At 32.8% G+C, this 22478-nt stretch overlaps 1 protein-coding gene across 1 annotated transcript in view; it reads right to left on the bottom strand.

Annotated features, from left to right (window-relative positions):
* DPP10 (dipeptidyl peptidase like 10) overlaps positions 1-22478 on the bottom strand; it is a 3628631-nt gene that overhangs the window by 392914 nt on the left and 3213239 nt on the right. The window contains exons 17-19 of the mRNA XM_044074976.1: positions 22161-22208; positions 20729-20827; positions 20550-20619 (exon numbers count right to left, since the gene is read on the bottom strand). Of these exons, the coding sequence (XP_043930911.1) occupies positions 20550-20619; positions 20729-20827; positions 22161-22208 (217 nt within the window). The remainder of the gene's footprint in view (positions 1-20549; positions 20620-20728; positions 20828-22160; positions 22209-22478) is intronic.

The following is a 22478-nucleotide window of genomic DNA, read 5'->3' as shown; positions in this document are numbered from 1 at the left end:
TAACTTCTTGTCCTTTATCTGACCATAATGCTATTACTTTTAATGTATTGTTGAACACTAATGGTTTTGTTTTTGTCATAGAATTCCTGCTTACATAGTTAAAATTAAAGGATTCAAGGAATGGTTTCTGAATTATATAAATATGTTTATGGAGATTAATAATAATGAGGAAGAAGCAAATGTTATTTTGTGGGATTCATTAAAAAGTATATTTATATGCTAGAATTAAGAGTTGGTATTTATATAAAAGAAAAGACTAGGATTACAAGTTAACTGTTTTACAATCAAATATAGGTAAAATAAAATTAAATTTAAAGCCCAGTGATAAGAATGCAAATGCTGAATTAAAATTTTTAAATCAAAAATACCTAGAAATAACGCATCATATGATTTTATTAAATTGTGAAAAATTAAAATTACAGTCTTATTCCATTAACCCTAAAAATGTACATAACTTAATATTATATTAAAAGATGAAATAATATAAATCATATTAAAGAGATTTAAATAAAAAGTTGGAAATAATGTTAAAAAATAACAATTTTAAAATATATATTGGAAAGTTTTAAAAAGTGTTATGAATCAATTCAAAATACTAAATCAGCATTAAATAATGAAATTTTAATTGACAGTTTTTTTCAGGGAAAATTTTCAGTGTCTAAACTTAAATAAATCATTTTCTTTTAAAGAAATAAAAGAACAAATTAAAAATCTTAAAAGGAAAAAAAACTGCTGGGATGGATGATATAATTCCGGAAATATATAAACTTATCCCTAAAAATACATTAAACATTTTATTAAAATTTTTAGAGGACGTCAAAAATTCATCAAATACTGCACCCTCGAGGAGATATTCTTTGATTCCACCCATATTAAAGCAAGATGAAGATCCAAAATTGTGTTCTTCTTATCACCCCATTTCTCTTTTTAATATAGACTACAAAATATTTATGTCCATAAATGCAAAACAATGAAATCTTACAATGTCTAGGTTAATTGAAGATGATCAAACTGGGTTTATTTTGCATAGAAGAGTACAAGATGATGTTATAAGACTTTCTTCTTTATAAGATATAGCAAACAAAAATAAGAAAGAGCTTCCAATTGTAAGTTTAGATTTGGATGAGGTGTTTGATTCTGTCGATTCTTTTAATTTATGTAAAGTACTTAAAGAACTATTTTTTTCTTTGAAATTTATAGATTTAATAACAAAAATGTATGATAACTTGTCTTTTGTCAAAACAGACTCCTTTGTATCTGGCTCCTTTAAATTGTTAAAGGGCATGAAACAGGGTTGTCCTTTGTCTCCTTTGTTACTTGCTTTCACAATAGAACCTTTTGCTAATTTTATAAGATCAAATTCTATGACCAAGGGATTTTCCATAGATGGGAATTTTATTTCCAAAATTCAGCTTTATGCAGATGACATATTGCTAACAAGTGGTGACACTGATTCTTCACTGGAGCATATAATTCAATCAGTAAATAGATTAAAAAAATCAAGTCTAAAATTTAATCATAATAAAACGAAAGCATTACTTATCAATAAAAAAGAAAAACCCTTTTAAGAGGTTATAAGTATATTAACTGGGGGAACTTACAAATTAAATATCTGGAAATTACTATTACTTCTAGTCAGAAGGATTCAGTTTTGGCAAACTATAAACATTTAATTGATATATTGAATAACTTAATAACTGGTATACATTGAGTTTTTACAAAGGAATATGAGTTAACATTGATTAAAATGATGCTATTGCCAACAATTTTATTTTATGTACAGTCACTAGTTATGATTCCATCAAAAAAGGTTAAAAAAATGTAAACACTATTTTACTTAAATTTATATGGTATCCACAAAAAACAAGAATATAATTTAATTGGCATGTAAGAAGTTGGGAAGATGGTAGAACTGGTTTCTCAAATATTGATTTATTTGCTAAATCTGTAATAATTAAAGTATTATTTCAATAGTTAGACTCTTCTTATATTTCAAAATGGAAACAAATGCATGAAATAATTTTAACCTCTAATAGTAGGCTTGAAATAGATTCCAACTCTAGTTTTATTAAAATATATTGGGTCCTTAAACTTATTGTGTGAATGTTAAAAGTTGTTTTGTCTCTCTTCCTTTTGTTAATTAATGAATGAATTTAACATTTGTTTACTGGAAACGTCTGACTGGACACAGGGGTTAGTACAGGAACATAGCCACTTATTTTTTAGATAAGCTTTAAGTGATGGCTCAAAGTGATTATTAGATGTCATTGAGAGAATGGAGTTAGGAAGGGAGTTCCATATAATTATATCTTGAGTACATTTAAAAGAGTTATGTAATCTCATTATATTGTTGAGGAATTGTTACTTGTAATATTTCTTATAGCTTACTACACTAATGGTTGTCTAGAAATATTTAATGTAAATAAAATACTGGATCTAAAGGAAAAACAATCTACACTTTTGGTTTCAATTTCTAAATGGAAATAAAATATATTCAGCTGATTACCTTTTGGCTAGATATAGTATAGAAAACAATAAACTGATAAGTATACAAATTTGTAAAGATTTTACTGATAATTTATTAAAAGTGTTTTTACATATGAATGCAAGTTACATTTCAAAAGTTTTAGAACTGTTCTTTACTATTGATAGTGGTGTGATAAACAGTAAATCTTATTTATCCAACATACACAAGATTCTAAGAAGTGATTTATTTTTAGCCTCTGATACATTATATTGGGAGTATTCAACAAACATTAATAGTGAACTATTTTCAGACAAGAATAAAAATATATTTAAATTCTGTGGGGAAACCTAGTTCATCAACATACTGGAACATCTTTTACTTGGAAATACCTACACGGAATTTTCTTAACTCCTCAGAAAGTATCTTTAATTTATAAAACAATGAAAATTAATTGCAGGATATGTAATAAAATGGATGCAAATTGGCTTCATATGATTGTACAGTGTAGAATGATTATTGCCTTTAGGTTAAAATTTACACATTTTGCAGAAGCATTATGGTCTTGCACAATTACAAATTCTTTGATTTTATTTAACACCCCAATCTCAGACTCTATACCAGTGACACAAGTGCCTCTCCTTTGGTGTGTTCTAGCTATAGCCAGAAAAAATTTTAACAAGAAACTGGAAAAGTAAAAACGTGCTCTCTTTTAATGACTTTATTGCTTTAGCTAAAACAATATGCAGTAAAGAACTGCAAACTGTTAAAATTAGATCTCCAAATAATACTCATCAACATTTATCTTGGTAAGATCTTAATGATTTAGAGAAATATTAATGGTGAAAGTTAATGTAAATTTTGTTATGACATTGTACATTGTATATACTTATTTGATGTTATGTTTCATTAAATGTTTAATTTTCTGACGTTAATGTTGAAATTAATAAAACAAAGTTTTAGAAAAAATATATACTTTTGCTTTATATGATTAATAACATCAAAAGGGTTTTAAGTAATGTAATTACAACTGTTTTTATCTGCTATAGTTGCAATTCATTTTCTTGTGCTTGTTATGGTATGGAAATTGTTTGCATAGTTTCACAGTTAAAGTAAAATTAGGAAATATTTAGCTAACAGGATTGATATTTATGCCACTGCTGTGCAATCTTAAGGTTAGTATATTTAAAGATAAGGTAGTATAGGCAGTTCAGGGTGGCAGGTGGGCTTCCCACAGATGCATTGTTTTATATTTATTTATGTATGCATTTATTTATTTATTTATCTTTATGGATAATTGCTCTTAACTCAACTGAATGGGTTCTGACAAAATTTACTTTTGTTATAATATAAACTAAATTATGAATGTCTGTGCATGTGTGTATCTCTTGCTCTCTGTATAAAATATACATGTGCTCACAGGTGAATAGTAGGAGGCTAACTGCTATGAAAGGCCATTTTAAGCCTAGCCAACAGTCATACTTATTTGTTTTTTTTTTTAAAAAAAATAGATATAAAAACCTATTCATAAAATTCTACACCCACCATGTAAACCCTGTATACAAATCTAATCAATATTGCAATTGCTATATCACATCCAAACTAATCAAAATATATAAACACAGAAAGAAGAAATGGAATGTGTGAGGTCTAGATCATGTGATATATGAAATATTTGAAGTGTAAAATCAGAGAACTCATTTCGTGACATAAAGCTTCACCACCTGTCATAATTTTTTTGTCAAACTTACAGAAAATGTATACCAGTCCACTAGTGGGTGTGTGTGTGTGTGTGTGTGTGTGTGTGTGTGTGTGTGTGTGTGTGTGTGTGTGTGTATCTATTTCATATTTCTGTATATAGATACATAAATAGATATGAAGAGATGGACAGAGAGAGAGAGAAAATATACTCACACAGACACACACATACACACATATATAATATATATGCACATTTATATGCATGCACATATACACAGACAGACAGATATATATGTGTGTGTAAATATCTATCTACCAGTATAGAAGTATGGATACAGATAAAGATTGAGATTGAGATATATGTGGGTCCATGATGACAGAATGGATGTTCAAAAGAGTAAACTTTAGAACACTGACCCTATATATGTATATATATATATATATATATATATATATATATATATATATATATATATATATATATATAGGTTCACTTCTAAATCCTGAAAGCCCAAAATCCTGAGACCAAAATCTTGAAAGTTCAAAATACTGAAAACTCAAAAAACTGAATCTCATAATAATGAAAACACACATGATACCAACACTTACAATATTCCAGCACAAGTACATACAGAAACATATTATCCTTCAACTATATGTGCAATCTCAGAGTTGATATATACAACTAGGGTCTAGGAGGTGCAGCCTCTCACATGGGGGATGCAGGGGGGGCTTGCCCCCCTGCTTGTACTTGGAGAAGAGTAAAATGGTTTGTCTTTTATTTGTTTCTGTATGTACATGTGCTGGAATATAGTAAGTGTTGATATCCTGTGTGTTTTCAGTATTATGAGATTCAGTATTTTGAGTTTTCAGTATTTTGAGCTTTCAAGATTTTGATCTCAGGATTTTGAGTTTCAGGATTTTGGCCTTTCAGGATTTAGAAGTGAACCTATATATATATATATATATATATATATATATATATATATATATATATATATATATATTAAAACACTAGTTACAGTTACACTGCATATACATTCTCATGTAGAACACCACATATTGTGTAATACAATCATACTGCCCAAAAATTAAGAAATTTAATTTTCTAATTTGCTTTCATCATTAACCTGGAGAACACGTAACACATACTGCCAAACAGTTTAAGAATATTATTTTTGAATATTAAATTTATACTTAACATATTCACAAATTAAAATGTGATGTTTTACTATAAAATAGTACAAAACCAGTGCCATTTTGGTTATAATCCAAGGGATGCCTAATACACACTTTGTCACAAATTTCTGCTTGAGAATTCTGTCAACCAGATCTGTTTTTTGTGGACTTCACACTATTATTCAAAAAAAACAAAAAAAAAAAGCACAAGTGAACAGCTGCTTTCATTTAAAGTTGTTTCTTATTTATTTATTTATTTATTATTTTTTGCAGTGCAACCCCCAAATGTATACATATTAACTCTGTGATCACTAGAAGTTGGAGAAAAGGGAATATTCTATGAAACAGCATTCCCGGATTTAATAAATACAAGGCCACACTTTCGGACTTTCTCCTTGCTATTCCTGGATTCACACTAATGAGTCTTAGAATATGAGGTAGTTACATTCGTGAAGCTGAATCTACTATTCAAATCTAGATATACTAATATATTTGTACAGCATAGTGCTCATTGTAGAGGACATTGCTTAACACTGACATACACACTAAATGAAACATCCAAGGAGAATCAAATATTTAATCAGTATATAAAACAGTTATACCCAATATCTGAGGAGTTATGTTAGTTCTCGTAATAGATTAAGTTCAGGTGATTCACAGAAGATATGTAGTAGCGGTCAATAATGTGAGATGACATCTCTATCAAATGGAAATGTTTATCTTAGTAATATTTTATTATGTATTAATATCTTCTGAAGGAAGATAAGTCATAAGGAAAAAATTCCATATGACTGTTCTCTAGAATAGGGAAAGCTTTTTATATATATATATATATATATATATATATATATATATATATATATATATATATATATATATATATATATTCATTTCTCAATAGGGGAAACCCACACAAATGTCCTCTTCTAGGATGACTTAGGGGGGTACTCTCTGGTTAAGTGACTTGCTCAGTCACACAGTAGCCAGAAATAATGGAGAGTATCAAACCCTGTAGCCTTGACTACAGGGAACAGCTCATTATCAGCCTTATTTATTGAATATTTAAAAAAAATCAGTTATTAATGAAAGTGAGATTTTTGTCATCAGTAAGTCTGATTTACCAAAAGATGTATATAGGAACCATTTGTACTAGACAGGGATAATAATCAATGATGTTATACAGTATCTCATTTCTGATACAAGGATTGTAACTGCTGATTCCTCCAGAATTTGTCTTAGATGTTGACAATTCCTATGAAGTATTATATAGATCAAAGATAACCAGGTAAGTTACAAACTATGATAAATACCATTCAATAAAATGATGATAAGACTTCAGTATGCTATGGAGATGGATTTGTTCTTTATTTTTAGTGTCAGAAAATAAGAGATTCAATTGTTCAGAAAACTAAAACATTATTTCTACATCTTACTTCATCCCAAATGATACAAACAACAGCTAAAACCCCCAGCAGACCAATTTTGCCTGTGTACACTATACATACGACAATGACTGAAATCTACTGTGAGATTTCCTAGGCTGAATGCAACAAAGAACCATTGTCTCCTTACCTCTTACCAAACTAGTAGTCCCTATTGTTTTAAAATGGCTGTTAACCTGTCTCACTGATAAGTATTTTTTCTCTTAAAGTCTGCTTTTCTCTGACCTCTGAAGTTATAGCTTCAGCCTTCAGAAAAAAAAAGAAAAATATAAAGGGCATAAGAGTTAATTTTACATTATACCTGTACTCTTTGAAATAGAGATTTAAACTCACACATACTTTGAAATGAATGCAGCTGTGTGACACATTCTTGGAATCAGAATCCCAAGAACATGCAAAGCAGACAGTATAAAAATATATATTAATGTTGTGCCTTTTAGTGCTTAAACAGTATTCTTTTAGAGTTTTTAATTTTTGTTTTAGTGTTAGTGACACATTTGTTTTTAACAATACTGAGATACTTCAGAAGAACTTTTAACAGGGAAAAAGAGGCAATATGGCTGCATTTGCAAATGACAAAAAACTGGAGAATGATGGTTAAGGAGTTGTTAATGAGCTATTTCCTGTGGTCCGGAGGTGCAAGGTTTGATGCCACTATCTAACTGTGTGACTCTGAGCAAGTCATTTTACCATACACCCCTCCTAGGCTAAGTGTGAAAAAGGCCCATGGAGATCAGTGCTCTACCTCAGAAAAATACATTATTACAGAGTCTTGCAAGCATTCATCATTCATGTGAGTGGGATTATGTGCAGGTTTGCTAGTGTATCTGTCAGTTTCACCTTCAAGGTGCCATGCATTGCTGTCTTTTATAAAACGGAACTGCAGTCAATGTGCTATCACAATCATGCAATGTGGTCTTTTTCAAAACAAGAAGAGCAGGTCATTTGGTGTCACAAAGTACTTTCTGATGTATAGAGTTGATTTCTTGCTAACAAATAACCCCATTACTTATGTTTGTATCTAAAATGACAAGGAATAGTTGTTATTCTGTGGGCTGCATGGAAATTTTAATGGCAGTGCAAAGGACAACACTGATTTTAAGTAACAAAGTAGATTTTAACTTTCAGATACAGCTACAATATCAATATTACATAAAAAACATATTACATAAAAACAACTAAAACAAAATAAGAATATTGCTTTCTGTATGTCAGCATGCTAAAATGTACAATCCAAAATTGCAAACAAAAGGAAAAAAAAGGAAAACAGATTTTACAGTTTGCTTGAATCTCTTGTGCACTTCATATGATGCAGTATGACAAGGAAACAATATTTCTGAATGATGTTCATCAATGTTACATCAGCTGTGGAGAAAACTAAATAATTATCGTCCTGATGTGTATAACATGCACAGTCAGAGAAATAATTTCATAGTGTTCACACTTACAGCTGACTTCTCACTGAAGCTATCTGAAACATAAACTTGTATGCATGCATGTATGTATTGTGCTAAAGTTGTACAACAGTTCATACTGTTACCTCACAGTGAATAGTTCTGCAATTTGGTTAGGTGCCATATTTGTTGAGCCTGAGTATTCTGCCTTTCTCCATGATGGTTTTCTCTGGGACACCTGTCTCTTCCCTCAGTCAATGGATGTACTAGAGGTGAGCTGGCATGCTTACTAACTGCCTACAGGTGTGGACATTAGGAAAAAGGTGAGTGAGTATGTGTCATCTGACAAACTAGCACATGTATATAATTAATCTGCTTCACACTTAATGGGTGCCTGCTTCTGGCTCTCTACTAATTTAAAACTGGATTCAATGTGGAGTTGGATAATGAATGTGTGAAATAATTCATATACATATGCAATTGCTTATTTGTTGGTCTGCTTACTGCAGTGTAGTTATTTTGTTTTTCTTATGTTTATTAATTTTGGAAAGATTACTGTTTTAAGATTATGGTGATTGTTGAAATTAAGCAATAGAAAGTCCTGTGATAATTCGTTATTTTTTAATTTATTTACTTATATTTAAGTTATGTTATTTTCTACCATACGTCTTAATTATCTAATACATAGATTTAGATAATCAGCTGAAAGAACCTGGATTAGATTTAAACTAACACAATTTTTCAGTTACACTGTTAAAACACATGGGAAAATCCTTACTTCTGATTTGCACTGACTTGGAGGTAAGAATAATAAATAAGTTAATGCAATGGCTGAAACCTTTATCTGTATCACAAGAGGGTGGGCTTCATCTCACAGAGGATGTCTGTCTAAGTTTTATTTGGAATTCTGACCAAGGATTTTCAATAGGTGAATTGTATATTGGATTACTACAGTTCAGGATTAGCAGCAGGAAGTAGTTAGAACTAAATCAAACTCTGTGTTCATTTTAAAAATCTCAAAGTAGAAATACAGATAAAGAAAGGAATATAAGGAATACCTCACAAATGAAATTAGCAAGATAGAGTTTTCATTATATGTGTAGTAAGTATTAATACAAATCATTAAATACATCATCAGAAATAATTACTGGATATTTGCTGGGATCTGTACCCTGCAAAATAAATGAATTTCTGCACCACTCTAATGGCAAGTCAACCCTCAGTTTATTTCTTTGATTCAATGCTGATAAGTATTTGTTGATGAAGAACATGCCTCAGATAAGTTTAAATCTCCAATAACGTTGCCACTTAAGATTAATCTTACCCTCACATCCTAGAATACCATGATCTGATTGTTACCATAACTAAAAGCCTGTGAGCATTAATATCAGGCTGTAGGTTAAATATGTGCCGTGATATCCCTAGACCATCAATCATACTTCTTGAAAGACTAATCCACATTCACAGCAGCCAAACAAATTTATTAAGGTTAAACATGGATGACTTATTAGAGATAAAATATTTTTACCTTAGCATTCGGACCTCTTTGTTAGACTACCATATCCCTTACTGTTCTGACTACAAACTTAATCCTAAGCAAAATCTGGGTTGTTGATTGGGTCTATGTTATATATTTGAACTTTCAAAACTTCGAATACCATATGTTCAAAAACATATGGTCTAAGTTTGAAAGACCGAATATATAATAAAAAAAAAAAAAAAAAAGAAAACATACCTTAACGGTGCGAGCAGGGGGGCAAAGCACCCTGCACCCCCCACCTCTACTTAAATATATCAACTCTGAGACTGCACTTCAGTGCAGAAAATGGAAATTCTCCCATTCTGCATTGTACAGTGCCATTAAATTCAACCTTCGAACTCTTGAAATGTCAATCATATGGTGTCGACCATATGACGTTCAACATTTTAAGTGTTCGCTGTTCTGTCAGGAACCCTGTTGATAAACAATATGCTTGAACTGAGGTTGAATTTTCATTTAGCCTTTCCTTCAAATAGTAAATCCTGAGAATTCAAAGTCAAAGCATGGCACTGTAAATTGAAAACTATTTTAATACCTTTATTTGGAGCATAGAAAAATATTTTTTTTCATTTTTTCAATCTATCCCTCAAGTACAAAACCTTACAAATTGCTGATATCCTTAATGTCAACTCAAAAGTTTTATGATTAACTTACAGCTATCTCCAGGGCAAGAGAGTAGGTATGCAACTAAAATGAAGTTAGTAATAAGCTTGTAATGCTTTTAGCTGAGATATTCTGGAGCATTTCTCCCCGGGCCTCTGCTGAAAACAGGATCTGTGGAACCTAGTCGGACTTTCCCGGTTAACAAATGTTAAATAAAAATAAATAAAAAAATATATATATATATATTGTTAGAGGGGTAAACCTTGACTACAGCCCAGCCAACCCAGGTTCAGTTACTGGACTGGGTGACTGGCAAAGTAGCAGGGAAGGTATGGGCATGTACATCCAAAGTGATAGAACACTTTTGATAACTCCCTAAGGGGAGGCATGATCCTAAGAAGGGAGTTGTCCTTGGACATAATCAATAAGCATGGGGGGTGGGAGGAAGTAGGTATATTTAAAAAAAATCCCACCCTCATGGAAATATAGATGAGCTAAGCCCCAAGAGCACCCTCAAAATCTGAAACTGGCCCCAGTGAAAACGGAGTAAGTCCAGGGGGATGGAGAGCAGCTGGTAGACCTGGTGTGGCATTGAGTACTGAGGGCTGGGCCAGTAAACATGAGGTCAAAGGGAACCCCCTTGCCAAAAAAAAAAAAAGCCTGCAATGCTTTTACTCTTAAGTCCGAATCAGTGCACAAAATAATAGTAAATCCTAACAACTGTAAGGATTTGGTTTAGGCACTGTAAGGATTATGTTTATAATTACATATAATCTTAGTTGTGGGTAGTAGTCATGGATTGTCTTTTAACATTTTGGTTAAGAATAATACCAATATACTGAGGACAAAGGTCACATATGGGGAGAGTCAGATACAATTACATTCACACAGAAAGTCCATGATGTACTATAAACAACAAAAACTTCCATAGTTTTGTGTTTTCAAATTCTTTAATACTGGTCCTGAATTTTAGCAATGAGGATTAGTTAAAAAAAAAAAAAAGAAAACAAACAAACAAAAAAGAAAAATAATGAACTTTCAATACCCTTATGTTTCTCAGACAATCCAATATGATCCCTTTGATGCAATGAATATAGTTCAACTAGTCAGACATTTTGTCCCTTTATTTTCATGTCCCCCAGGCACCAATAAAATACAATGTACACTATTTCTTACCTTCTTCCCATGCAAACATATTGCAGATAAACAAATTCAGGGTTTAGAACCAATTTATTCCATCCTGGTATGTTGCTAGAATACAGATTAACTCATGAGATCCCTGTGGTATAACCTTCATCATTTGCTGTCACTTCCAAGGTGCACACATTCTTATAATGACTTTTGTCCACACATCCTTGATGGTATATCATAGGCACACAGATTCTTTGTATAGAATTTCACCATAGAATATCCTTTGATGTCATGATGCAGGCATGCAGACTTTGTACTAATGCCCAGTGGTAAACTGCTCACGTACATAAAACATTACCCTAATGAGATTAAGATTCTGTTATTTGTGTGTCATTTGTTTGTCCAAAGAGCATACCTCCCAACCATACTGAATTACTTGGTTTTTACCGAATTTTGGGGTCCAAATAATAGGGTGTCATGATTCCTGAGTGGCACCCCTTCATTTCCTTTTTTACATTTTTTTCTTTTCGCACTTTGTGAGTTGACGTCATTGTGTGCGCGATGACATCAGCTCTGTTAGCCTGTCGGAATTAAGCTCTAGGGCTCACATGCACATATTTGCTGTTTGAATGGATCTGAAAAAAATGACTTTGGTTTGGAGTTTATTTCTGCTGCTTATCTTCTTTTCTTCTGGAGTTTTCTGCAAATGTTTCTCATTATTAGCTTCAGAGACCTTTTAAGGTACTGCTTTTATCCTGCTTGTGAACGTTTCTCCTTAAGGTACTGCTTTTCTGCTTGTGAATGTTTCTCTTTAAGGTACTGCTTTTCTGCTTGTGAATGAAACATTATTTTGCTTATTTTTCATCAACGTTAGCTGCAGAGCTTTTATCTAAGGTACTGCTGTAAGGCACTGCTGCTGCTGAAGCTATCCCATTTGTGAACGTTATTTTGCTTATAGCATTTTTCATTCATTAAGGTACTGCTCCTGCATTTCTCCTTAAGGTATAGCATTTTTCGTTAAGGTTAGCTGCAGAGCTTTTGTTTTTTTTTTTTTTTTTTTAATAGCATTTTGGTCTGCTGCTGGAGTGATCCTGCTTGTAGCATTTGTCATTAAGGAACTGTTTTTCTCGAGTGTGTGTGTGTGTGTGTGTGTGTGTAAATGCTCCCAGGTTATTACACCTGGCGACTAGAGGTACTCAGGCTCAAACCCTGTACCTTGGGTACAAGGTAAAAAGAGCCTAAAGTTCCTAGCCACCACCACTTGTAAATTTATGCATCATATTTTTGTTCTGTTCCTCATTAAATCTGTGGTTTTTCAGGAGTTTTGTGGCAAATCATTAAAGGACTGAATTCACTAAATAATGTCAGACATTTGACTTTCAGACTTCATATTCTTCAGAAAATAATTGGTAACACAAACCCTTTTATTCTAGCAATGTTCTAACTTTAGAAGATCAGTATTTGAAATGTGTCCCTATTTGAGGCTGTATTCCACCATTATTGGCTTTGTCCAGGGTTTTTGTGCTAAGAGGTCGAGAGCTATGGTAAGAAGTGAGAACTGAATTCACTAAATGAATAGCCATTTAAGTTTCAGTCTTTCTGTCTTTCAGGAAACTGCTGATTTGGCATAGTGGTATGTTGCTCTGACTATAGTGCAGAGTCCTGAGTTCAAGACTTGGCAGTGAAATGCATGGTGGCAACAGAACATTTCATTCTAGCAACTTTCCAAAATTATACAAACAATGTTTAAAATGTGTCCCTGGTTTTTGTCCTTTTGCCCCCCCCTGAAATTGAAAATAAGTGCTAGAAGCTGTGCAACATGCCTATGGCTTACATTACTGTCATTATATATATATATATATATATATATATATATATATATATATATATATATATATATAGTGTGTGTGTGTGTGTGTGTGTGTGTGTGTGTGTGTGTGTGTGTGTGTGTGTGTGTGTAAATAGACTTTTATGATGGAAATGTTCTGAATTGGGCAGTTTTGTCATCATTGGTTCATTCATTTTGTTTCATCGCCTACTGGAAAAATGTTCAAATAATACATTTAAAATGTGCTCTAACACAAGTGTACTGTATTATACAAGGAATATAATTTAATAAAGTCAGGTAACTTAAGTCTAACAAGTATGCTGTATTATACAAGGAATATAATTTAATAAAGTCAGAAAGGTGTATCAAAGAATGCATGTATTTTTCTTGTTTTGTGTGCAAGGGGCCATTGATTTGAAAACAGCCCAAAGGTAATCTTTATCCATCACTGGCCAGATGCATTTTCTTTGGATGTGGTGTGGGTTTCAATGCTGTTTCAATTAATGTGAGTTTCAAGGGCAGAGACATTTTAATGCCAAGTCTCATTTCATTGTGAGACAGTATTGCTTTGTTTAACATTAGTGTTTGTCCATTGTGCTATAAAATGTAAAAAAAAAAATCCAAATCATTGTAGAAGTAAAGCAGTATGCACACATTAGTGTTTATGGTAAATGGGGCGGAATAGCCAGGTAATGGGACATTGGAATGGCTGCAGGGGGACTCTGTTGCCATAATTTGCTTGTCTGTTCTTCCATTTGCATTCGAAAGTTGGTATCTCATAATTCCATCAGAGTGGGTAGGGTTACATAATTATGTATGCAAATTTTATGTTAATCAGCATACAGATTTGTACCTATTTTTCATAGGCCTTGTCCAGATTTTTGATGTTTCCAGGTTAAGATGTATGCCACAGAGTAGCTGAGGCATCAACAACTGCAAAAAATGTTATGTAAAGCACCACTACTTGATAATCCTGAGCTATTTACATAGCATGTGGTAGAAGTTGCTTGCAAGGAATAATGAGGTTCCTGCTGTAACATTGTAGTGTGCAAAAGTAAAAAAAGACTGACATGCTTGCTTATAATAAGATAGGTGATGACCTGTGTACACTGGTAGCCTTTTTAAAAGGTACTTATTCTATGCATTGTACTCTGAATTGTGCAGCATGTGTGCTATTCATTGAGAGCTGGTTCCCTTCACATGTTTAATACTGGGTGATTTAACAATATCTCCAGCATCACCTTACATGTTTTGTAAATAATACCTGTATTAGTTTTGTTCTTGCCCCATGTAAAATGTTTTTGTCATTTTGACTTCTGTATGAAGAACATAACCATTAGGCTGCAAATTCCAGTGGTAAATGTTTGATAGGTTTTGAAATATACAAGAGTCATTTCAGATGGACTGATAGGTATTCCTGTATATGGGAATGATTTTGTCACAATCTGTAACTTCAGTTGTGTAGTGCTTTATTTGATTTTACTGATACATATTACAATTATAGGAAATTCCTGCACTCTCCGTGGTTCACTGTCACTTGGGAATTGTCAAGTTTAGTTGATGTTTAATACATTTAGTTAGAAAATTAAGCTGGCATAGTGGGCAGTTATTTCTACTCTTAAATTTTATATTAATGTGAGCACTATTCAGTCATCAGTAATAGTTTCCCCCTCCCCCACCCATACTGCACTTACAGATACCCATCTATGGTTCACTCAGAGGCATTTATTTAGTTTCATCTGTGAAACATGTTGAGACTGGCTTTCCTGTTCTGTTGACAAGACAATAATGTAAAAGGCTTTCAGTTGCTTCCTTTGTGAAAAAGTCGTATGCGATTCTGACATTTTGTACTAAGTGCTGCTCCCTCTGTCTTTCTATGATATGTAAAAAGGGCTCCAATTTGCAAAACTACATTTTCTCTTACATGAAATTTCTTGGTGTTTCATTGTTCCGCCTTGCCTTGGTTATGCAATCACAATCTAAGCTATTACCCTGACTTAAGCAGGTTGCAAGGTCAAAATGTTTACTGAGCATGTCATGTTTTATTCTCAAGTTTATTTTCAGTAGTATTCATTTCAGTCAGAGTCTGATCCAAATTTATGCATACCTCTCTGCTGATGAGATCAATGGGTATTTCTAGTATAATATCTGATAAAGAAGTCTCAGCTGCAAGTTTGCTGTTATTGAGTGAGTTTGTGGAGCTCTAAAATAGCTTTAAAGCCCTCCCCCAACATCGAATGTTGTAATCTCTTCGGTGGTCAGTTTTTCAGATTAAGGAAATTTAGAAATCATCCCCATATAGGTTGCCAACTTTATTTAGAGAGAACACTTTGCTATCAGGAGGTTAATATTTTACAAAGTCTAAGTGGTCTCTTCAGTAAAAAGATTGTTGGTCCTTTTAAGTTTACAGATCAACTTAATATTGTCAAGACAACACATTCAAAGAAAGATAATGGCACTGTTGCCACTTTATCCCTGTTCCAGTTTACCAGAGTCCATCAAATGGCTCCAGAAGAAACTCCTATTAGTTGATGGGAGAAAGGTAGCCAGTGCCATTATATCCAAGCTGATTTAGCTCCAAATACCAAAAAGGCTTATTCATAATTGTGGCAAGAAGTACCCCTAGTTCAAACATTGCACTTTACACAAACACCTAGCACCCTTGAGCTGGTTAACCCATTCTCTGGGTTTACCAGATATTTCAGGACACTGGTTAGTTGTTAGAGTAACAAAATGCTGGGAGAAATTCAGAGGAGCCACCTACTCCCAAGGCACACCATTGTGGATAGTTATTATGCTTCATATGGTTACCATTCTTTTATTTGCTGGGCCACATTGTTTACCTAGCTTTATATGGGAGTATTTAGAGCAAACATGCTTCTTCAGGTGTTTTGCTAGGATGATGTGTTTCCAACAGCAGATAATCCTCTGTTATAGCTAAAGAAGTCCAAGACAGACCAATTCAGCAAGGGGAGGGGGCAAATTCACATAAAAGATGTAGTTATTACGTCCCTTGCCTATTCCACATGGCTTTAGTGTGGCACAAGTTAGTCCATGGAGATCCCTCCTCGAGTCCCATTTTTTTCCTTGAATGGATGCAACTTATATATTTACAGTCATGTAACAATTACTAATGATCATTTTAAGCTTTCTTCCAGAGGGTTTACATTTATTCCAGCACCAGGTTTAAATGTGGCTGATTCACTGATTGAGTTAAAACTATTCACAAGGAACATGAACTTGGCCACACATTTTAACAACACAAAAGGTAAACAGGTTATGCTAATCAGAAATGAGTTTAAGAAAATAAATACTTTCAACACCCTGATGCATTCTACTTTGTAAGCCTTTGAAAACGCCTGCACTAGAGATTACAATGACATATTAAAAGACAATAAATATCATATTTGGAGAGTTTAATATCCTCAGTTCCACCAAGAAAGATATATCTATTAGAACTAATCAAATGGATAAGGGAGTGGGACAGTTATAGTTAACTCATGGCAATACACTGAAACTATATACAAGATGCGATATGATACTCAAACTTATGTGACTGTATCAAGAAATAAGATTAATGTTGCCTATTTTAAAATACATTAATTTTGGAAGATCCATTACTGGAAGGCAGGATTGATCATAGTATGTAGACATACTTAACAAACAAGAATAACATTTTACCTAGTTTTCTTTTTGGCATACCAAAAATTCATAAGGGAGCTGAGAACTTGAAAGACAGACCAAATGTAGCCACCCATGGCTTTAAAATGGGTCCCCTTCACATGGTCGAAAAGCCGACCATGGGGAACCGCCATCTCTGTACAGTGCGGATTAGGACAATTTCATCTTCTGCACTGTAGTGCGATGTCGGAATTGGTATATTTAAGTTACAGGAAATGTGGGGTATGGAGCCTCATTGGGGGTGCAGGGGGGCTTTCCCCCCTGCTAACAGTTAAAAGGTAAGTGTTTGGTGTATATGTGTTTATTTTACATGGTCGGCTTTTTGAAAGTCAATCATATGGTCTCAGCCATATGAAAGTTGACTTTCTGAAGAGTCGACCATGTAAAGTAGACCCCTCTAAAACACATTATAGACAACAAATTAAAGCCACGGATTAAAGAAATGTCACATCTACTAAATGATTCATGGGATTCTCTTAGTAGACTTACACCCAATTTGTGGTCTGAAAACATGGATTTTTAACTATTGATGTGATGGATCTTTTTACATGCATGTCTAATGTGGAAGATATTGAATTATTTTATAACAGCTTAAATGAATGTTCATTTCTTTCAAATGCAGAGACTGAGCTTTTAAAAGATCTTAGAATGATTGTCTTAAAAATAATTTCTTTATTTTGAGGGGAAGCTCTTTAAACAGGTTAAAGAAGTAGCCATGGGCATGGTCTGTGCTTTCATGTATCCAAACTTAGTTTTGATAGCATGTGGAAAAGAATATATGTTTAAATCCAACTATTTTCAGTTTTGTAAATTATATCTAAAATGCCTAGATGATATCTTTATTTTATGGACAGGTCACATGGATATCATAGTGGGTTTTGTTGAACAGTTAAACACTTCACTTCTTTTTTGAAATTTACATAGAGTTTTAGTAAAAAAGATGTATGAATTATCTTGTCACCACAATCATCTCGAAAGCAACTACATTCAAATCCAAGATATATAGGAAGCCAGCATTCAGTAACTCTTACCTTTATTATAATAGTTTCTAGCCTAAAAGCCACAAAATGTTTAGTTAAGGGACAATCTATTCCTATAGCAATGATGACTTCAAATAAGGAATAATTTACAATTCTAGATCAAATATTTTTACAGAGAAACTACCCGATGAAGTTTATACACAATATCAGTAAAGAAGTAATACATTAATGGGAGAATAGGTACAAACTCCATTTAGGACACAACCCTTTCACTGGATCAAACCAAATGTATATTAAGAAAACATATCCATGGTGCCAATTATGAAGGTTATAATAGAGCCTTAATTACAGAAACATAATGAAGATGTTTCTAAGGTTAAAAAGACTATCACAAAGAAATGGTGTATCATAACTTTCAACACATCATTGTTAAACACCTTGGGTGCTGAACTACTTTTTATTTATAAAATGGCACATGATATAAAACCATTTTTTAAAATAACAGCATACATGTAACCAAGTCAGGAAATGGTCGTGGCACCACAAAATGTGGGTCATGCAAGTTATGTCCCTACATTTTAACATAGAAACAACTCTTAACAACTGATTGAATAGTAAAATCAGTTTTATTAATAAAAATTGCAAAACATCAAGAATAGTTTATGTAACATTATACGAAGGGCACTGCAGTTTTTACACAGGAAAGTCTAAACAAGCATTTAACAAAAGAATATATGAACACCTCTACAACATAAAAAAAGAAAAACATGAACAATGCTTTGTTTAGGCATCAACTTACATGTACTTGTTCATGTGAGTAGAGTTTTGGAATATTAGATAAAATTCCCTGGAGCCCCACAGGTCGGGAATGGAAAACTTAATTTAGAGAACTGAAATGGTAATTGCATTTAAATGCAATGAAGCCACCTGGTTTAAATGATAGGACATCGATTAATTCAGTATTAAAAATAAAAGCAATAAGCCTATAACATTTTATAGGGTAGGGTCTAACAGCATACTTAGATTTTTTACACCTTACATTTATTTTATTTACTACGCAGTTATTCTCATCAAATCATTAAATAATTCTATCTATGACTGAATATTTTTAAAGTATTTAATGTAATAATTTTTAAATATTTGTGTGTTTTGAAAATAGTTTTCAGGCTGCTTGTTAAATTGCACAGTTTTGTATTTATCCACTTTGGTTAAATAATTTTAAAGGCTAACACATACTATGCCTTTAAGGTAAACTGCATAAAATAAAGTGTTGGGTTAGGAAAGTGTAGATTCTGAGGAAGTTCCTGTTATGTAATGAAAGTGCTCAATTTATTGAATAAATAACTTGGTTTGAATGTTCGTGCATCTTATTTTAGCACTGAATTTTACACATAGTTTTCTGGATGTTTTGATTGCCTGATTAACTCCCTAGTTTGTTTTCAATAATGGTTGTTGGTGTTTTTATGGTTATTAATCTTGAGCCATCCTAAACTAATTTTATGCCAGTCTGCTATGGTCCCGAGATTTCATTGGAGAGGAACATAAAAAATTCAGCCACGGAAGTGTCCAGCCATTTTATTAAATGGTGGGTAGACTGAGCAGTAAGTCTGAATGCCATTTGTGTCACAGAACAGGAAAATAATGGAAAACCTGACCTTGACTTTTATGAACAGGATAGAATTCACTTAAATTGATTTTATTTATTTATTTAACCTACAGTTATGAGTCTCTTAAACAATTAGTAGCTTGATTAGTCACTGCATGCCTTGTTCTATCATTTATCCACTTTTTTGTTTTCATCTTCACAGGGCATGAAAGCAGTGGCAGAATAGCATGTTTTCCATGCTGGTGGGCAGTAGCCTTGTGGTCTCAAGTCTTCATTCGATTTCTTCCCTGTTAGTTCAGCAGCCTCTCATGTTTAGTGACATGACAGGAAGATCTGTGAGTCTGGGTGTAAAAAGGCAAGTCTTCAGGGCTGGAAGTTGTAAGCCCTGATCTTGATGGGTTATAGGATTTGTCCAAGGGACTTGGTGTACACACCAAGATGATGCATTGCTGGACCAGAACAGGCATGGAGATGTCAACCAGCTGAATGGTTTATTTAGTTATTTTTATGGCTTGCTATGGTTAATTTATTATCTTGGCTGTTATTGTTATTATTATTATCCGATATAAGTCGTGTTTTTTTTTAATAAAACAGTAGAAGGCAAAACATCTCAAGTGGCAATACAGTAGAAGGCAAAACATCTCAAGTGGCAATGTGTTCCAAAATCACTTTCCCTTTTTGTGCAAGGTATAATTCTTTCCAGCTTTCATAACATATTCACTAATCTCAACATTTGAAATCTAGATTTAGTAGTTTCAGCTCACCATTCTAATTCATAATAATTAAACAAAAATGATAAAATTGTTATTTGTAACTTTTCAATTAGAAGCATTCCGAAAGAGAACTTAGACCAAAAACTAGAGCAACAGCTTCCAAGCTGACTCAAGCTGGAATTATTTAGGTACACTTTAAGACAACTGGACTGAAGTGCCTTAACATTGTTAATGAATATAATAAAATACTTTGAGAAACATATTCAGCTAGTTGTAAAATTACTTACACAATAAACAGGACAGGATATGAATTACTTTCTGAAAAGTCTGCTGGTATAGATAACTGTAGAGGAAATTCTGCACGGAAGAAATGGAAGATAAACATACCCATAAGTAACTTAAAAGTGCAGTTTAAGCAACAAACAGTATATTAAACTTTAATATAATGAAAGGCAAACATTGTTACCATAGTCTTCTAGTTCCACTATCTTGATTTCAGTTTTCAAAGTTTTTTTGGATTTCAATTCTTCTTTTAAAACAGTGTTGTTCTCTAATGTAAAAAATGCTGGTGGAAAAGAAAACATATCTTATTGTTTCTTTTGCTGACTTACAGATTTCTGGTGTTTCTACTCTCTGACACCAGATCATCACTGTAATTGCTTCTCACAATAACTACAGAGCCTTTTCCACTATGTGCCCATTAATTGTGTAAACACCATCCAGATTTTCTAACTGTAGTTATTAACATTTAAGTTTGCAGTGATGTACATATTTTTTGCAACATCAGGAAATCTGTAATCTACTTTCTCTTATCAGTCATGGACACTAAGCCAAACTCTTCTCAAGTATAATTGCAGTATGTTTGATTTACTTATTTTCCTTACAAAGTGCCTTTTAGTAAAATTTCTCTTAATTTGAGTGTAAGCATGGTGATTTATGGAAAAAAAATGTTTGCAGCCTTTCCCAAGAAATGCGATAATGTGCAAGTCACAAATGCCACAAGTGGAAATGTTACCCACAGTAAAAATTATTTTTTTAACATAAATTTGTGTAAACAGTTGACAAACAAGATGTCCTCAGTACAGTTCCAGACAACTGCTGTTTTCCCATATAATTTCACATCATCTTATATCTTTGCATACACGTTTGACAAAGTCATTATTCTGACATGAAGCCAATTAGACTAGAAAATCCAGGAGTTTCGGTCTAAAGCAACTTAAAATGTGACCATTTTGGATTTAATGCCTTGATATATAAATAATCCCCATATTCTCCATAACAAATTTGAAAATAACTAAGTTGATGTAAGCACCATTATATAGTACAGAACATTTGTTTGGAATGCTCAGGATACTAAACAATTTAGTCAGTCACAAGTAACACACTTGTTTGTATTTGTTTACCAAGCAAAGCCATTGCATACAAGTGTTCCTTATCAGAGGCAACCTGAGTGCACTCTCTAGTTAAATGATTTGCTCAGAGGATAATGTATTTAAGTCCTAGACTATGAGAAGCAACTATTTAATAATTCAATGCTCTAATCTTTGCAGTGACTGACAGACACTTGAAAAACATATATAGATGTCAAAGCAATGAATACTTATTGATTTTTAACTTGGTATTTGTTAGTGACAACTATGATTAAATAACATATTTGATAACATTTCAGAGCTGGAGTTCGTAACAGGATAAAAAGTGAAAATAATGTCGCTGCAAAATGTGCAACCCAGTGGCAAATAAATGTGCATACATACAAACATATACAAACAAGCACGTGCATGCAGATATGTACATAACAATTACAAAACAGAGCTTTTTTTAACGCAGACTGTGGATCTAGGCAAAGAGTATGATCTAATGATTTAATAATAAACTAAAATAGCTTGCTCTACACTTACTTCTTATATCACTTGCACTATGTACAGAGACAGATGGAACAGCAGGGCCTGTAAAAGGAATTGGAATGAAAAGAAATTAAAATAATATTATCGGTTACATTGCATAATTACTTTATCAGACTGGCAAACACTTATTCCTCATCAAGCTTCATACTTAGCTTTGTGTATTTTGTTACTTAATTCATATCTTTCTGTATTCCCAGTAGAATTATAAGTATGAGACAGGAAGAATTCTTTATTCTTTCCCATAACCATATACTGCAAATAACATAAATGAACATTTAGATGTCTACACAGTTGTAAGTACATCTTCACAGA

Source organism: Protopterus annectens, chromosome 6.part0 (assembly GCF_019279795.1).
Source record: "Protopterus annectens isolate FY-2018-M chromosome 6.part0, PAN1.0, whole genome shotgun sequence".
Taxonomy (NCBI): Eukaryota; Metazoa; Chordata; order Ceratodontiformes; family Protopteridae; genus Protopterus; species Protopterus annectens.
The sequence above is the reverse complement of the archived record's forward strand: the minus strand, read 5'-3'. Positions and strand labels throughout refer to the sequence as shown.